This window comes from Pinus tabuliformis, chromosome 5_1 (genome assembly GCF_031772625.1).
Source record: "Pinus tabuliformis cultivar Carrire ecotype Pingquan chromosome 5_1, CPIR1, whole genome shotgun sequence".
NCBI classification, from domain to species: Eukaryota; Viridiplantae; Streptophyta; class Pinopsida; order Pinales; family Pinaceae; genus Pinus; species Pinus tabuliformis.
The window spans coordinates 535,002,783-535,016,264 of NC_142305.1; the positions used below are offsets into that span (position 1 = coordinate 535,002,783).

The following is a 13,482-nucleotide window of genomic DNA, read 5'->3' on the forward strand; positions in this document are numbered from 1 at the left end:
AAACCACAAAATACGTTTTACGGTACGGGTGGTCGATCTTCGTGAATGCTGTGTTCACTGCATCGCGATCAGTAGGGCGGCCGACACGGTTTCCTAAGGATAAAGGATAAAAGCCTATAGGGGTCTCCCAATATACGCGACGGTACGCGGGAGCTCAAGTCCGTGTTAGTGCCACCGACTCTCAGGAGGAATCACCCACCTTCGTAGAGATCGACAGTCACTATGTTTAACGACGCCGGAACACGTCTCTACCTAGACCTCTAGATGTTTGCGTTAAATTCCAAAGCGTTGTTATGTAAATTGAGTTTATTTTAATGTTTATCTTTTTTAACAGTTTGCCTTTCAGGTTCGCCACGAGATGTATATATACAACTTCCTATATGCAATCTAAGAATGAGAAGCAAATCTTTTCAATCTTTCAACTTTGAAAACCTTAATCTACTGAGGGAAAAGAAAGACACAACTTTTTCCACAGATCAAAGAACACACACTAAAATGCACATTTTCCTAAATCGTCAAGCATACAGTCAAATGCAAAATGCACAATGCATGTATTTCTTTTCGTTATCCTTAGTGTTGATGCTAGACAAAAAGGAAACTGTTGTATAATTTTGAATCTACTTTCAAGTAGAAATAAACAAGCTTGTCCACAATCAAAAAGACACCTTATGATAGACTTGTTTAGACACAGGAAATGTATAGATTCAAACCATAAAATGAAAAGCAAACAAACTCAAACAGCCATGAACAGTAATAAAACTAACTCTTCAGATCACAAAGACACTTTTACAGTTCAGGATCTAAGAGGTCACAGCTATACTGGTTCGCTTTTCACAATGGGAAACTGTAACTGAAACAAGAAATACTGAAAGAACATTCACATTTTCATCACACAACTGAGGCGGAATAATGTCAAGGAGAATGGTTTACAGCAAGTACAATGACCAGCAAGCAATCAGCAAAAAACAAGTGAAAACAGGGCTAAGACACAAAGGGAAAGCTGAGCAAGACAATGGCTAACTGGACCAGCGCAGGTTCTAGTCTGCCAGTTTGACTCTCAGCGCAGTTCCCGAAGGGAGCACCTGCGCTGTAATGCAGACTGCCTGTGGACAGCCTGCACTGACTCACGAGAGTTTCGTCTACAAAGAATTCCGGGTCATAAAAAGCTCAAAAATGCACTGTTTTTGCTGAAATAAAAAGCTACAGGTCAAGTACAGGCTAAGGGATGATCAAGAGGATGAAGATCTATCACAAAGAGTAAAGAGTCTTTTGTAGATAAGCTCTTCAAATCTTGAATTTGCTCAGCAAATGAGCAAGAGTAGCAGTCCCTCTACTTCGCTTTTGATATAGTCAAAAGCTTTTCGATTTGGTACTCTTTTCTTCAAGAAATGAATAGCAAAATACTACAAACACCAACAAGATACTAGGCTCCCCAGCGGAGTGGCCAGTTTGTTGTGGGGAAAAGTATCCGATGCGGATGACCCTATCCCTACTCTAAAGGTGACAGTCTTTAGCAACAACTGAAAGTAAAGCTTTGATGATTTCCTTTATGAAAGTACAGAGAGAAGGAAAAGAAGGTCAACCAACCTGGTGTCCTTCGCTTAGTCGATCCTTGTCCTCTCTCTTTGTCTCTTGTTCCCGGCTCCTTGCTCTCTTTGCCGGTCCAGCTACACACAGATCCTGCACAAAACAAGAGAGGAAACTACAAGATACATGTACTCATAACTGAAGCATGGATTAGGGTGAATCAAATATACATGTAAATACAATACATCAATGCAATACAAGTATATAGGAGAACATGCAAAACTTTATTGATAGAAGTAACAGGGTTCTGAGAAGGTTACAACCAATGATGGCTCCAATCCAGCAGCACCTCCCCAGCAGCAAGAACTCTCCTCTTCACCTCTAGTAAAACAATCACCCAATAGCTCTAACTGTAATCCAACAGCACCTCCTTGCTTAACACAAAATTCCAGCCTCCTTAGACCTCATAGAAGAGTTCTATATATAGGAGAGAAGAAGAGAGGATGAGTCAGCTTGAGGCTGGCATAGAGCTGACTAGTGTCCTCTCCCTCTTCAGTTAATCTTCAGTTCTTGAGTCCACTTGGAGATCCTTGCTTACACATGGTGATCAAGTACCTCTTACTCATCACAGGGCGAATCTCATGAACCAAGTGTCAGTTTGGAAGCTTCCTGGGCAGTTGACACCTTGCAGGATGACTGTGCCACTTGGCCAATCTCGCCCAGCGCAGGTAGCCTTCATTAATCTTGACTTCTAGCGCAGGTACAAGGAGGGACAGTTGCATTCCAGCGCAGAAGCTCAGTGGAGCAGCTGACATGATCCAAAATAAGCCTGTTTTGAAGTGTTTTCAGGTGGAGAACTGATTGGAAGTGCTGTTGTTTGATGACCTTGCTCTTTTAGGGGTAAGAACAACATGTTTAGGGACTGAGGATCCCTGTAATTATTGACATTTCATGCTCCATGTCGCGAGGCACAAAAATGTCTATAACACTGTCAGCTAGAGAAAGGTAGGTCTTCTTTGACTCAAAGATTTTGGATGAAGTTGGACAATAGGTTCTTGACCCTAGTCATATCAGGGAAACGAAAAAAGAATATTTTAATGTCACCTACTTATATTAGCAAATGAAAACCTTCTTGGATAAGTTGTTACCTAAAAATAGAGCAGAAAGATAGAATATATTTGTCAACCTTGATGATGTAAAACAGGTGCATTGAAACCATCATGTTTGTCTTGAATGAATGTATGCTAGGTTGGACCATATTGAGTTCCACAATCTCTGTATTTCTACTATTCCTACTCCACCATGATCTAGTGCCAAAGATCCGACACTAGTCACCTCATCAGACTCTTAACTTTTATTCCTTTTTCTTACAACCATTTGTTTTGGGATTTGATAGTTGATATTCTTATCATTCTTAAGTTATTAATGCTATTAGAATTTTGGAAAAATTAATCTATAAGTAGGTGGTAAAAGATATCTCGCTTTCCTCTTGGGAGGTTGAGGCCACCTACTAGAAAACATGTTTATGATGGTTAGAAGATTGATGGACCTAGTTGAAATGATTCTGTGAGGCAATACAATACCAAAATTGCAAAAAGAAACTAACTTAAATTTATAAATATATTAATATATATTTAGTCATTGTATTTAGCTTGAGTGGTCGAGATAAATGTTTTGAACCTCTCCACTCAATTTCAATTACCACATCTAACATTTGAACTCAAAATGATAATTTCTTATAGTGACTTCGAGCCTTGTCATGCAATGCTCTGCAAGTAGTGAACCATGTATATTTCTGATATAAATATGTTTCGCATGAATGGATTTAGAGGAATCAAATTTCTTAAAATGCAACCATTTCCTGGTGTTTTTCGTTATAAAAGAGGTTTTCACCTAAAAGGATTTGATCTCTCTAAATGTACGATAAGTCTAGAGTTACAATATCTCCCTCAAACACAAGGGGTGGGGGAAGTTAATATGCAAAACATAATATTTTTCATATTAACTCTCCCCACGCCCACCATACATAAATTTTGGGTTGGACATGGAGTGAGTTAATATGAAAAACCTAATAGGTTCTCTTCATTGATTGATTGTCTAAGAGTCAATAGAAATTGTCATTTACCAATAGTTTAAGTATTCTACATTGTTCAAATTAACTGATATGTCTCCTTGTACGATGCAAGGTTTGAGGGAAAGTAAGAAAGACACCAATCAAGTGTTAATAACAGGACATTCTATCACTTGGGGAAGAGGGTGAGGGTTGGGGGAGTAATAAATAAAAAGTAAAAGAGGTTTTATGTTTTCTCTATTATTTCCCACACTCCCCACCCTCTTTTTATGTTTCTATATTATTTCGCCCACTCTCTACCCTTAATGTGATTATTATGTATTCCATATTAACTCCCCCTATCCCTTCCCTGCAAGTATTGGGGTAGGGGTGGGGGTAGTTAATATGAAAAACATAATAGTGATATTATGTTTTGCATAGTAACTTCCCTTAGGGTGGGTTACTTCCCTCGGGGTGAGGATGGGGGGAGATAATATGCAAAACATAACATCATATATGGGGTTGGGGGTGTTAAATGAAAAACATAATAATGTTATGCATATTAACATTCCTCACCCCCAACCCCATGTTTTTCATATTTACTCCCTTCACATGGGGTGGGCTGGTAAAGTTAATATGCTAAATATAATAATGATATTATGTTTTGTATATTAAACCCCTGTACCCCACTCATGATATGATACATTAACTCTTCCTACACCCACCCATGATATTAGGTTTTGCATATTATATCCCCACACTCAACCCTAGGAGTGGAAAGAGTTAATATGCAAGACATAATATCATTATTATGTTTTACCTAATACAAAAAAACATAATATCATGAGTGAGAATAGGGAGAATTAGTATACAAAACATAATATCATTATTACCTTTTGCATATTAACTCCAAATACTCCCACCCCTGATATTCAAAATACTCAAAATCTTCAAATTTAAACAACCCCTACCAAAATTTATCAAAATATCACCAAAAATTTATCACTTTCCGTTTAAAAAAACAAACAAACAGTTGGGTGAGGCTACGGCTAAAAAAACAGACAAATAGTTGGCTGAGACTACAGCTAATTTTTTTATTAATGATACAACCAGCTCTGCATATGTATGTGTGACGTGACGTGAGTAAGTACTGTCATATTTACTGCCGCTAAAGAATTCATGAAAGCACTCCTCACTCCTTAGTATTGTTCCTTACAGCTCTGAATTGCAATTTATCATATTCTCCTCAGGCGTCTTAAAAGGTACTGGTATCTCCTTTTAGATAAGCCTGACATTTTATTTTTCTTACCAATATCCCATTAAATGTGCAGAGCTGGTTATTTCATTTTCATACCAAATACCTATTAAATGTGCAGAGCGCTGGTTGTCTTGTAATTATCGGTCCGATCTCTATATATTATAACCGTAGATTATACAGATTATACAGGAGTCGAGTTTAACAAAAAAAAAATGGATTCATGGCTGGTAATAGTGATCTGTATACCTATCAGTATCATCTGTTTCGTTATCTTTGGGAAGAAAGCATGCCAGAGGATGCCGAGTTTAAGAGGCAAACACGTTGTGGTAACCGGAGGATCAAGGGGCATCGGCTTTGCCATTGCAATGGAGGTTCTTGAAGAGGGAGGATACGTGACCCTCATCTCTAACAGTTCTTCTCAAATAGATGATGCCATTTCAGACATTGCTCAACAGGGGAAATATTCTCTGGATAAAGTTTGCACAAAGGTAGGGTTCTTTACATAAATTTCTGTATAGCTTTTTCGTTGAAAAGCCTCTTGATCACATTCTTTCTGGGTAAAGTTTGCACAAAGGTAGTGTTCTTTACCTAAATTTCTGTACAGCTTTTTCGTTGAAAAACCTCTTATCACATTCTTTCTGGATAAAGCTTGGACAAATGTAGGGTTCTTTGCATAAATTTCTCTGCAGCTTTTAACGACCTCTTGATCACGTTATTTCTATCTAGATCTTCTGCCCCAGGGGGTTTAATCATGGAAGTCTGTGGAATGATCTGAGCTTTGTGGTGAAGGTTGCAGATGTGGGGGACTATGAATCCATTTCAACAGCTATAAAGGAGTGTTACGAGTGGCGACCTTTTGACGTTGTTATCTGCAACGCAGGAATAGCTAGAATAGGCTACATGGATGAAATCAACATTACAGATGTGGATTCTATCATCCGCACTAATCTCAGCGGGGTAGTCTACACCGTTCATTCTTCGTTGCCATTGATGAAACAACGCAGCAGCAAGTCAAATCCGGCAGCCATTGTTCTCATGGGATCGCTGGCTTCTATGGTAAGTAATCTTTAATTTATCGAAATTTCTGTTACTTTAATTTAAGAAACGGATATGAATCCAAATTTCATAATAGTTGGATTGCTCCTTCAGGGATTTACAGTTTAAAGTCTTTTAAAATTTGATTAAATAATCATGGAACAGATCTGAATCCAAATTTCATACTAGTTTGATTGCTTCTCAAGAGATTTACCGTTTAAAGTCTTTTAAAGATTGATCAAATAATAAAGAAACATCAGAATCTAAATTTCATAATAGTTAGATTGCTCCTTCAGGGATTTACAGTTTAAAATCTTTTAAAGTTTCATCAAATAATCAAGAAACGGATCTAAATCCAAATTTCATAATAGTTAGATGACTTCTTCAGGGATTTACAGTGTAAAGTCTTTAAAGTTTGATCATTTTTTTTTTCCAAAGGGAAATTTCCCCAAATTTAATCTGAATGGATGATAAAATAGCATAATGCCGAAATCAGCTGAGGTAACTTGCAAAGCTAACAAGTTCAGTTATACATTTGGCATAATATAAAAATGCAGCATCCATGCTATGGTTATGGCATATACACAGCGACTAAGCATGCCCTTAAAGGACTGGCCGAGTGCCTAAGGTTTGAGCTGTTGCCATTCAACATTCGAGTGACTATTTGCTGTCCAGGCTTTGCAAAGACGCCTCTCCTACCAGAAGGTCGAGCGAATCTCCTTGCAAAGACGCCTCTCCAACAAGAAGGTTAGAGATTCTCTGTGCAGTTCATGCTATTTTATTTTCTTGCTTCTTTATGTGCCTAGATAAGGCGGGTTTATGTTTTTTATTGCGAAATATTATTTACACTGGATCTATTTTCCACAGCTCAGAAGAGAAACTCGCAAAATCTTGAAAGCATCCACGCGATCATGAGAGTAATAGACTTTTACAATATGGACAAACTGGAAGAGCCGCAGGACATTGCAAGAGCCACAGTCCAAGGGATAAAGAAGGGCTCGTTTCTGGTAGTAACAAGTCCCATAGCACTTTTCCTCACCACTTTTTCCCGTGGCGTGTTTCCAGCTGAATCAATATGGACGACAATAATAGAGATCTTTATCTTCGCTGCAGTGAAATTGACAATGGGCACATATTTATTCAAGGCATTTGTCTTTAAAACTATTCGTCAACAACGATACCGGACCACCCCATAATGGGGTTTGAGCGAGCATTGGAATGCAAAAGAGCCATTCAGCTATGGCGATGTACATATTCCAATTTCTTCGCAGAACTTTTCTATGTATTTGTTTCCATAAGGAGATTAAAAACCACCCTGCAGCACAGCCTTAAGCATTAAATGTCATGGGATGTGTACACTTTCTTGTTTCTGAGTGGTATTTAATGCTCTTCAACAGGCAGGTTGGTCATTGCTGCTCTTCTACAGGGTGGTTGCTCATCGCCATTAATTTCTATTGTTTGCAAAATCGTAAAGTGGATGTGAAGCAAATGGAAGGAGTAGGTTATGCTATTTAGATTTAATAAAATAAAGAAAAGGTGAATTTAATTATTTTATGTTTAATTATGTTTCAATTTAAAATTTATAATATTATTTTTAATGAGATTATATTTTTTATTATTTAAATAATAATGTTAAATATATAAGTAAATTTAATAATTTATTTGAAAATTAAATGATATAATATAAATTTACAATTTTAATAAATAAATTAAAAATCAAAATATAAAATAATGAAATTGTACTTAAAAATTAATACAAAATTACTAAAATAAATAACATTTTAAATCTAAAATAAATAACATTTTAAATCTAAAATAAATAACATTTTAAATCTACAGTTATAGGCTTGACCATTGTAAAATGTGTAAAGTTGTGACGAGTATAGAAATAATTCATGAATGTGAAGTGATACGAGTAAGAGGATTATAGAAGTTTGAATTCGAATATTACTACTGTGTATCTGAGGGTTTTTATTATTAAAGTTTATATATTTGAATGAGCAGGCTTGCAAGTTGCTAAGATGAAAATAATTTTTGCTTTTTAGATTCGTTTCTTCATTGTGTCCTGAAAATGAACCAACCGTTGGAAACCCATCAACTAAAAATTTTTCAATGTGATTTCTTGAAATTTTTTTATACATTATTAATTTTTGATTAATAATTAATATTGCAAAAATGAGAAAAGAAATTTTAAATTTATTTATTAATGTTTTGAAAATAATATATATATATATATATATATATATATATATGATATTTTTTTCAACTTTTCATCTTTACATCTAAATTCCCTTCGAATGAGTAGCATAGAAACAAGTTCGTGAACAGTGATCAAATTTGAAGGGCAGGTCTTAATTTCATTTAGAAGGGCACATATTCAGGTCGCACTTCTATAATGAAAAGCATTAAAAAAAAGAGCAATTCAATTGACAATAGTAAATTATTTTCATTTTTTTTTTTATTTCTTCACAGGAGAATGGTGGAACAACAACCCCATGGATGTTGTGTATAAGACAGGTCTAATATGAGCCACAACTAATATATCGGATGCATTTACCATTAATGGATAAACAGGAGACCTATATTCCTTCTCCAGTTCAGATAAGGATTAATTTTGTAGGAAATTTTTGTGACCAGAACGTTCAAGTCAATATACAAGTAGCTCAATCAAATTTAAGTTTATTGCATGAATGAAAAAATTCAGTAAAATTCTAAACAGGTTTAGGATTCAACAAAAGAGTGTATAAAGGTGTATATGTTTCTGGTATCTCCTTTTTTAATATGAAAACATACCAGGAATTGGGAATCCGCAAACAAATCAAATCCAGTATGTTAGGAAACATGTTGAATGTGCTCATCTCAAAGCATAAATCGTGCTTAACCCTTGCTTGACAGGCGTTTGCTGAATGATGAATCTATGCTCCTCTTCAGCTTAAATCGTCGTCAAACCTTGCTTTGGGCAACCTTCAGCCACAACCCAGTGAAATTACAGACCTAATACATGCCCATATTGACATCCAGTCGCTCTCAATTAAAACTACCAAATGTAATGGTATCAAAGGGTAATTGTGACATAATAATTAATAAGAACTTCCATCATATGCACAATTAGAAAAAACAACTCAAAAAGAAACTGTTGTTTTTGAAATGGGAGCAACTAAGAAACTGCCAAATGTAATGGTATCAAAAGGTAATTGTGACATAATAATTAATAAGAACTTGCATCATATGCACAATTAGAAAAAACAACTCAAAAGGAAACTGTTGTTTTTGAAATGGGATTTAAGTTTTAACATGAAAAGAAATTTACAAATTCAACATTCCTAAAATTCTAATTTCAGAAAAAATGAAATTTAAAAAAAAAAGGTTGACAATTTGACAGCACTTCTTAAAAAATTTTAAGATATTATTCCAATTTTTTTTTAAATGACAAAAATCAATTTTTAAATTTTTTTTGACTGGTAAAATTTTCTCCCTACTTCTCTGACGTGCCAGAGAGCCTTTGAAGGACTCTGATGTGTTCAATTTTGATCCCTGTTCGTGAATGTGAAGTGATGTTAGTAAATAGGAAGTAAACTTTAAAATTTAAAGCTTTAGTTGATTTGATTTTTATTATTAAATTTTTGTTAATAATAAATGTTTGAATGGTTTTAAAAGAAGTTATAAAATTGGAAATTTTGTTTATTTGATATTTTGAAAGTAAATCATTATTTTATATTTTATATTTTAATTTTTCATCAATATATTTATATTTTGAATATGGTTTTATTATATTTATTATTAAAATAAAATATTTAGAAATTAATAAGCAATGTATGAGTAATAGTTTTTTTAACTTTTGTCCGCATGGGGTAGCTCAAGTGGCCATGGCCGTGGAAATGAAGTCTCATCGAACCGGAGATCTTGGGTTCGATTCTTGTGCTACCCTCCTGGAAATGGGGTGAATAACGGACATGTAAAAACTCGAAAATGAGAAGGTCCCACCTAAGCTTACAAAAAAAAATAGTTTTTTTAACTTTTAGTTATTTTTTAAATCCAAGTTAGCTTTATAGTCCATGTTGAGTATAATATAGAAAATATTTTGCCAATCAAAATTTTGTTTGTTTATTAAAAAAATATCAAAATTATTAAAATTTAAAAGCTCATTTTTTCATTCGTTATGAATTTTGATTGGAATTTGATGTGATATTTATTTTGAAAATGTCATAGTTTAATTAGCTAGAGGAATTGCCCAGAAAGTTATGGAAATTCTAGTGATATTTAGATAAAATCCAGCAAGGATTTTTGTAGATCCAAGTTATAGTTGTTAAACTTCAAAATTTTAGGTGTTCTAGACGTTTTTTATGGTGCTGAATCCATTTCCACCATGTTATGGAAATTCCGGTCATATTTAGAGAAAATCCGGCAAAGATTTTTGTAGATCCAAGTTATAGTTGTTAAACTTAAAAATTTTAGGTGTTCTAGACATTTTTGATGGTGTTGAATCCATTTCCACCATTTTGATGGTGTTGAATCCATTTCCACCATCAAAAACACCATTCAAACACTACCTTTACAAAATTGTAGACGACTCTTTTAAAAATTAATTAAAACAATAAGAAAAATAACACAACATGATAACATTTGCACGTTAGCCCTATTCCAATCAAATCATTTTTATCTATTACAAGCCAAATGGTTCTATCCCTGTAGGCCCTCATATACATCATGGAAAAACTATTTACCCAAATTTGAGTTGTGAATGAGCTTGAGCCAGAGCAACATTTCTAGAAAATGAAACAAATTCCTAGATGAGTTCATTTCTAGAACATGAAACAAATTCCTAGATGAGTTTGTGCTTTTTAATGACAACGTATTTTCAATGGTTTTTAGTGTAATGATAATTTGGTAATTATGATCACTGACAATTACGAGGGGACCATTGATGAAATTTGAAGGTTCTGTTTTTAATTTTATTTGGAAAGACATGTATTTACTTAATTTTTCAAGGATGAAAAGTTACAAAAAAAAAATTGCACTTCCACTGAAAAGGATATATTAAATAAACCTTTCATAAAAAATTTTATGATGAAATAGTGTCATTCTAAATTTTAAAAATATTAAAAATTTAAAGAGTAGCTACATTAAAAGAACTACAAAATCTCAATATAACTAGTTAATAAACACAAAAATTTCTCAAATTCCATTAAAAAAAGGTAAACATATGTTTTTTCTATTCATTCGATGATCTTCAAAAGTATTTAGGCTTACATAATTGAAAAATAAATCTATTTTCCCAATGGAAATGGCTTTCTAGTTTTCATTTATTTCCATACATCATAAATAACATTCCAATCTACCTTATTTAGAGAGGTGCACTCAGAGATAGAAACATTAACATATTTATTATGTCCAATGAAAATCTGTGTTTATCATCATTTTTTATCTTGTTTAATTTTCAGAAGCCTCTTTCACACACTGATGCGGTTGTTGGGATAACAAGAATAGATTTGCCATAATTGCATCAAACACACAAAGCCTTCAAACCATTCAGGTTCATCTCCACATAGGTATCATGCCATACATATTCTTTTTAGGGTACGATTTACAAATAGTACAAATAAATTCATCAATTTCACGCAAAAATCTAGTAGTATCCATAATAGATAATTCGACAACCTTAAATTTTTCACATAAACGTTTCAACTATCCTTTTGTTGGACAATCAATATCATTCACTTCTTCATAATAATGTTGAGAAGTGAAAAACTTAGCCACATTAAATACATTTAAATCTATGAATCTCCTATCTAAAGATTTAGTCACCTTTACAATAAAATATTTTCCCAAAAGAATACAATCATCTAGTAGCCCTGATCTTTTCATCTTTTAAAAACTTTTGAACCTCAATGGATGTAAATGTACCATACTTATGCTATTTGTAAATTCAAGTGTTCCTCATAATGCTTTAACTAAAAAAGAAGACGTGCACTACATCTACACCAAAAATGCTTCCCAAAAGTTGTTTATGAAGCATGCTAATAGAAACATCTAAAGTAGTGCCAATAGATGTAATATCAACATGATCCTCTTCAAAATTTTGATTCAATTTATTTGATTCAACGAGCATATTTGGAAGTATATTGATGTGAAATTGCACTTGAAATCTTGTTGACAACTCATACATTTTTTCTCCCCTAACTCTCAATTCTTTAACAAAGAATGCATGAGTTTAACAAGTCTTTCCACGACCTTTCCTCTAGAAAGCTGCCTAATTTGATGAATTTGTAAGCCGACTAACTTAAGTGATTTGAAATGTATACATTAGCTCTCTTAATTTTCCATGTCTTCTAGTTGATTGCCCAAGCCATGAATAAAATTTGTTTCCAAATTTGTTAATATATTGTAACTTTGGAAAATGAGATGAAACCTCATTGGTTGTTAATGTTTCCCTATGAGATATGTGATGGATAACTATTAAATGAGGAGCATATGAAGCTTAGAAGATAAACCTTCATGAATACCCCTCTTGGAAGATGCACCATCTGAATCAAAACCAGCAAACTTCATCAAACATAAATCTATTTATGCTAAAATAATTCTCACTAGACCATACATACGCTGAGCTATTCCATCCTTTATTTGAAGCAAATATATAAACTTTGTGAAACATTGACCTCTTCCTCCATTCGTCAAATATGTAATATAAAGAATCAACTGGCATCCCATAATTTGATCAATGCTTTCATAAACTAAAATTGAGTAAAATGGGCTATGTAGAATCTCCTCTTTTAGCTTGTTCCAATACACCTCTTTGGAAACTTGAAGAAACTCTTTTCTTGGTGTGGTATTTGTGTACGCCGAATATTAATCTGTTAGAAACACGTGTGGAGTGAATTTATACCTATTCAAGTCACATATTGACTTATACATTTCTAAAGATAAATCATGTATAGAAACAAAATAAATGTTTTCAATCACTGATATAATTCTCTCCTTCTTAACATCTACCGTTATTTCTACATGTTTAGAGATTGAAATATTGCTTCGTTTTCTTTTTTCTTCCAAAAGTTGTAAAAATCAATTATGAGGTTTTGATTTTGCATGGCCACTTAGACCACTAGCTTGAAGAGTGGTAGTTCCCTCTTTTACAAATGGAGTCTCACTTTTAACTTTAACACATCAAGAACATTTTATACTTTCATTACCATTACAATATTTTACAACATAAGCCCATAGAAATCTTGTATTTCATTAAATTTGAATGTTATTTTGTGTTCCTTTGATAGGATTTCTCTTTCAAAAAGCTCTACACTATTTGATTCATCGTATTCATGTAGATGAGTATCAACTTAATTTTGAATATTACATGGTTGATTAGAATGTTGTGTAAGGACAAATGATTCAACAATTGACAATTGTCTTTTATCCTTCCTAGGACAACCAATAGGAGACATTTTTCAAGATTTACACCTATTAAATAAATAAAAACAATAGAATAATTAAATACATAAACTAAAAATTCCTTAGTAAGATTGAGATAGACAAAATTCAACCTGAGAAAGATGCCATAAGATTTGACTATAGATTTCTTGATAGGTTATTGATTTCTTTGTTGAATTACATTTTTTAA

General features: G+C 33.5%; 1 protein-coding gene across 2 annotated transcripts; it reads left to right on the top strand.

Annotated features, from left to right (window-relative positions):
• Positions 1 to 4,839: 4,839 nt before the first annotated feature.
• Positions 4,840 to 7,242, top strand: LOC149165911 (3-dehydrosphinganine reductase TSC10A-like). Of its 2 annotated transcripts, none has more exons than XM_089431213.1 (4): positions 4,840 to 5,323; positions 5,562 to 5,891; positions 6,428 to 6,617; positions 6,738 to 7,242. In XM_089431213.1, the coding sequence occupies exons 1-4, from the start codon at positions 5,048 to 5,050 to the stop codon at positions 7,064 to 7,066; spliced, it is 1,125 nt and encodes a 374-aa protein (XP_089287339.1). In that variant the 5' UTR covers positions 4,840 to 5,047; the 3' UTR covers positions 7,067 to 7,242. The 2 variants fall into 2 exon arrangements, with proteins under 2 accessions (XP_089287339.1, XP_089287340.1); XM_089431214.1 differs by having other exon boundaries at positions 4,853 to 5,323; positions 5,625 to 5,891; positions 6,738 to 7,227.
• The last annotated feature ends 6,240 nt before the right edge of the window (positions 7,243 to 13,482 follow it).

Coding starts and splice junctions, on each gene's coding strand:
- LOC149165911 (XM_089431213.1), top strand. CDS start 5,048: ATGGATTCATGGCTGGTAATAGTGATCTGTATACCTATCAGTATCATC. Junction 5,892..6,427: donor TGGGATCGCTGGCTTCTATG/GTAAGTAATCTT, acceptor ATAAAAATGCAG/CATCCATGCTATGGTTATGG. Junction 6,618..6,737: donor GACGCCTCTCCAACAAGAAG/GTTAGAGATTCT, acceptor TATTTTCCACAG/CTCAGAAGAGAAACTCGCAA.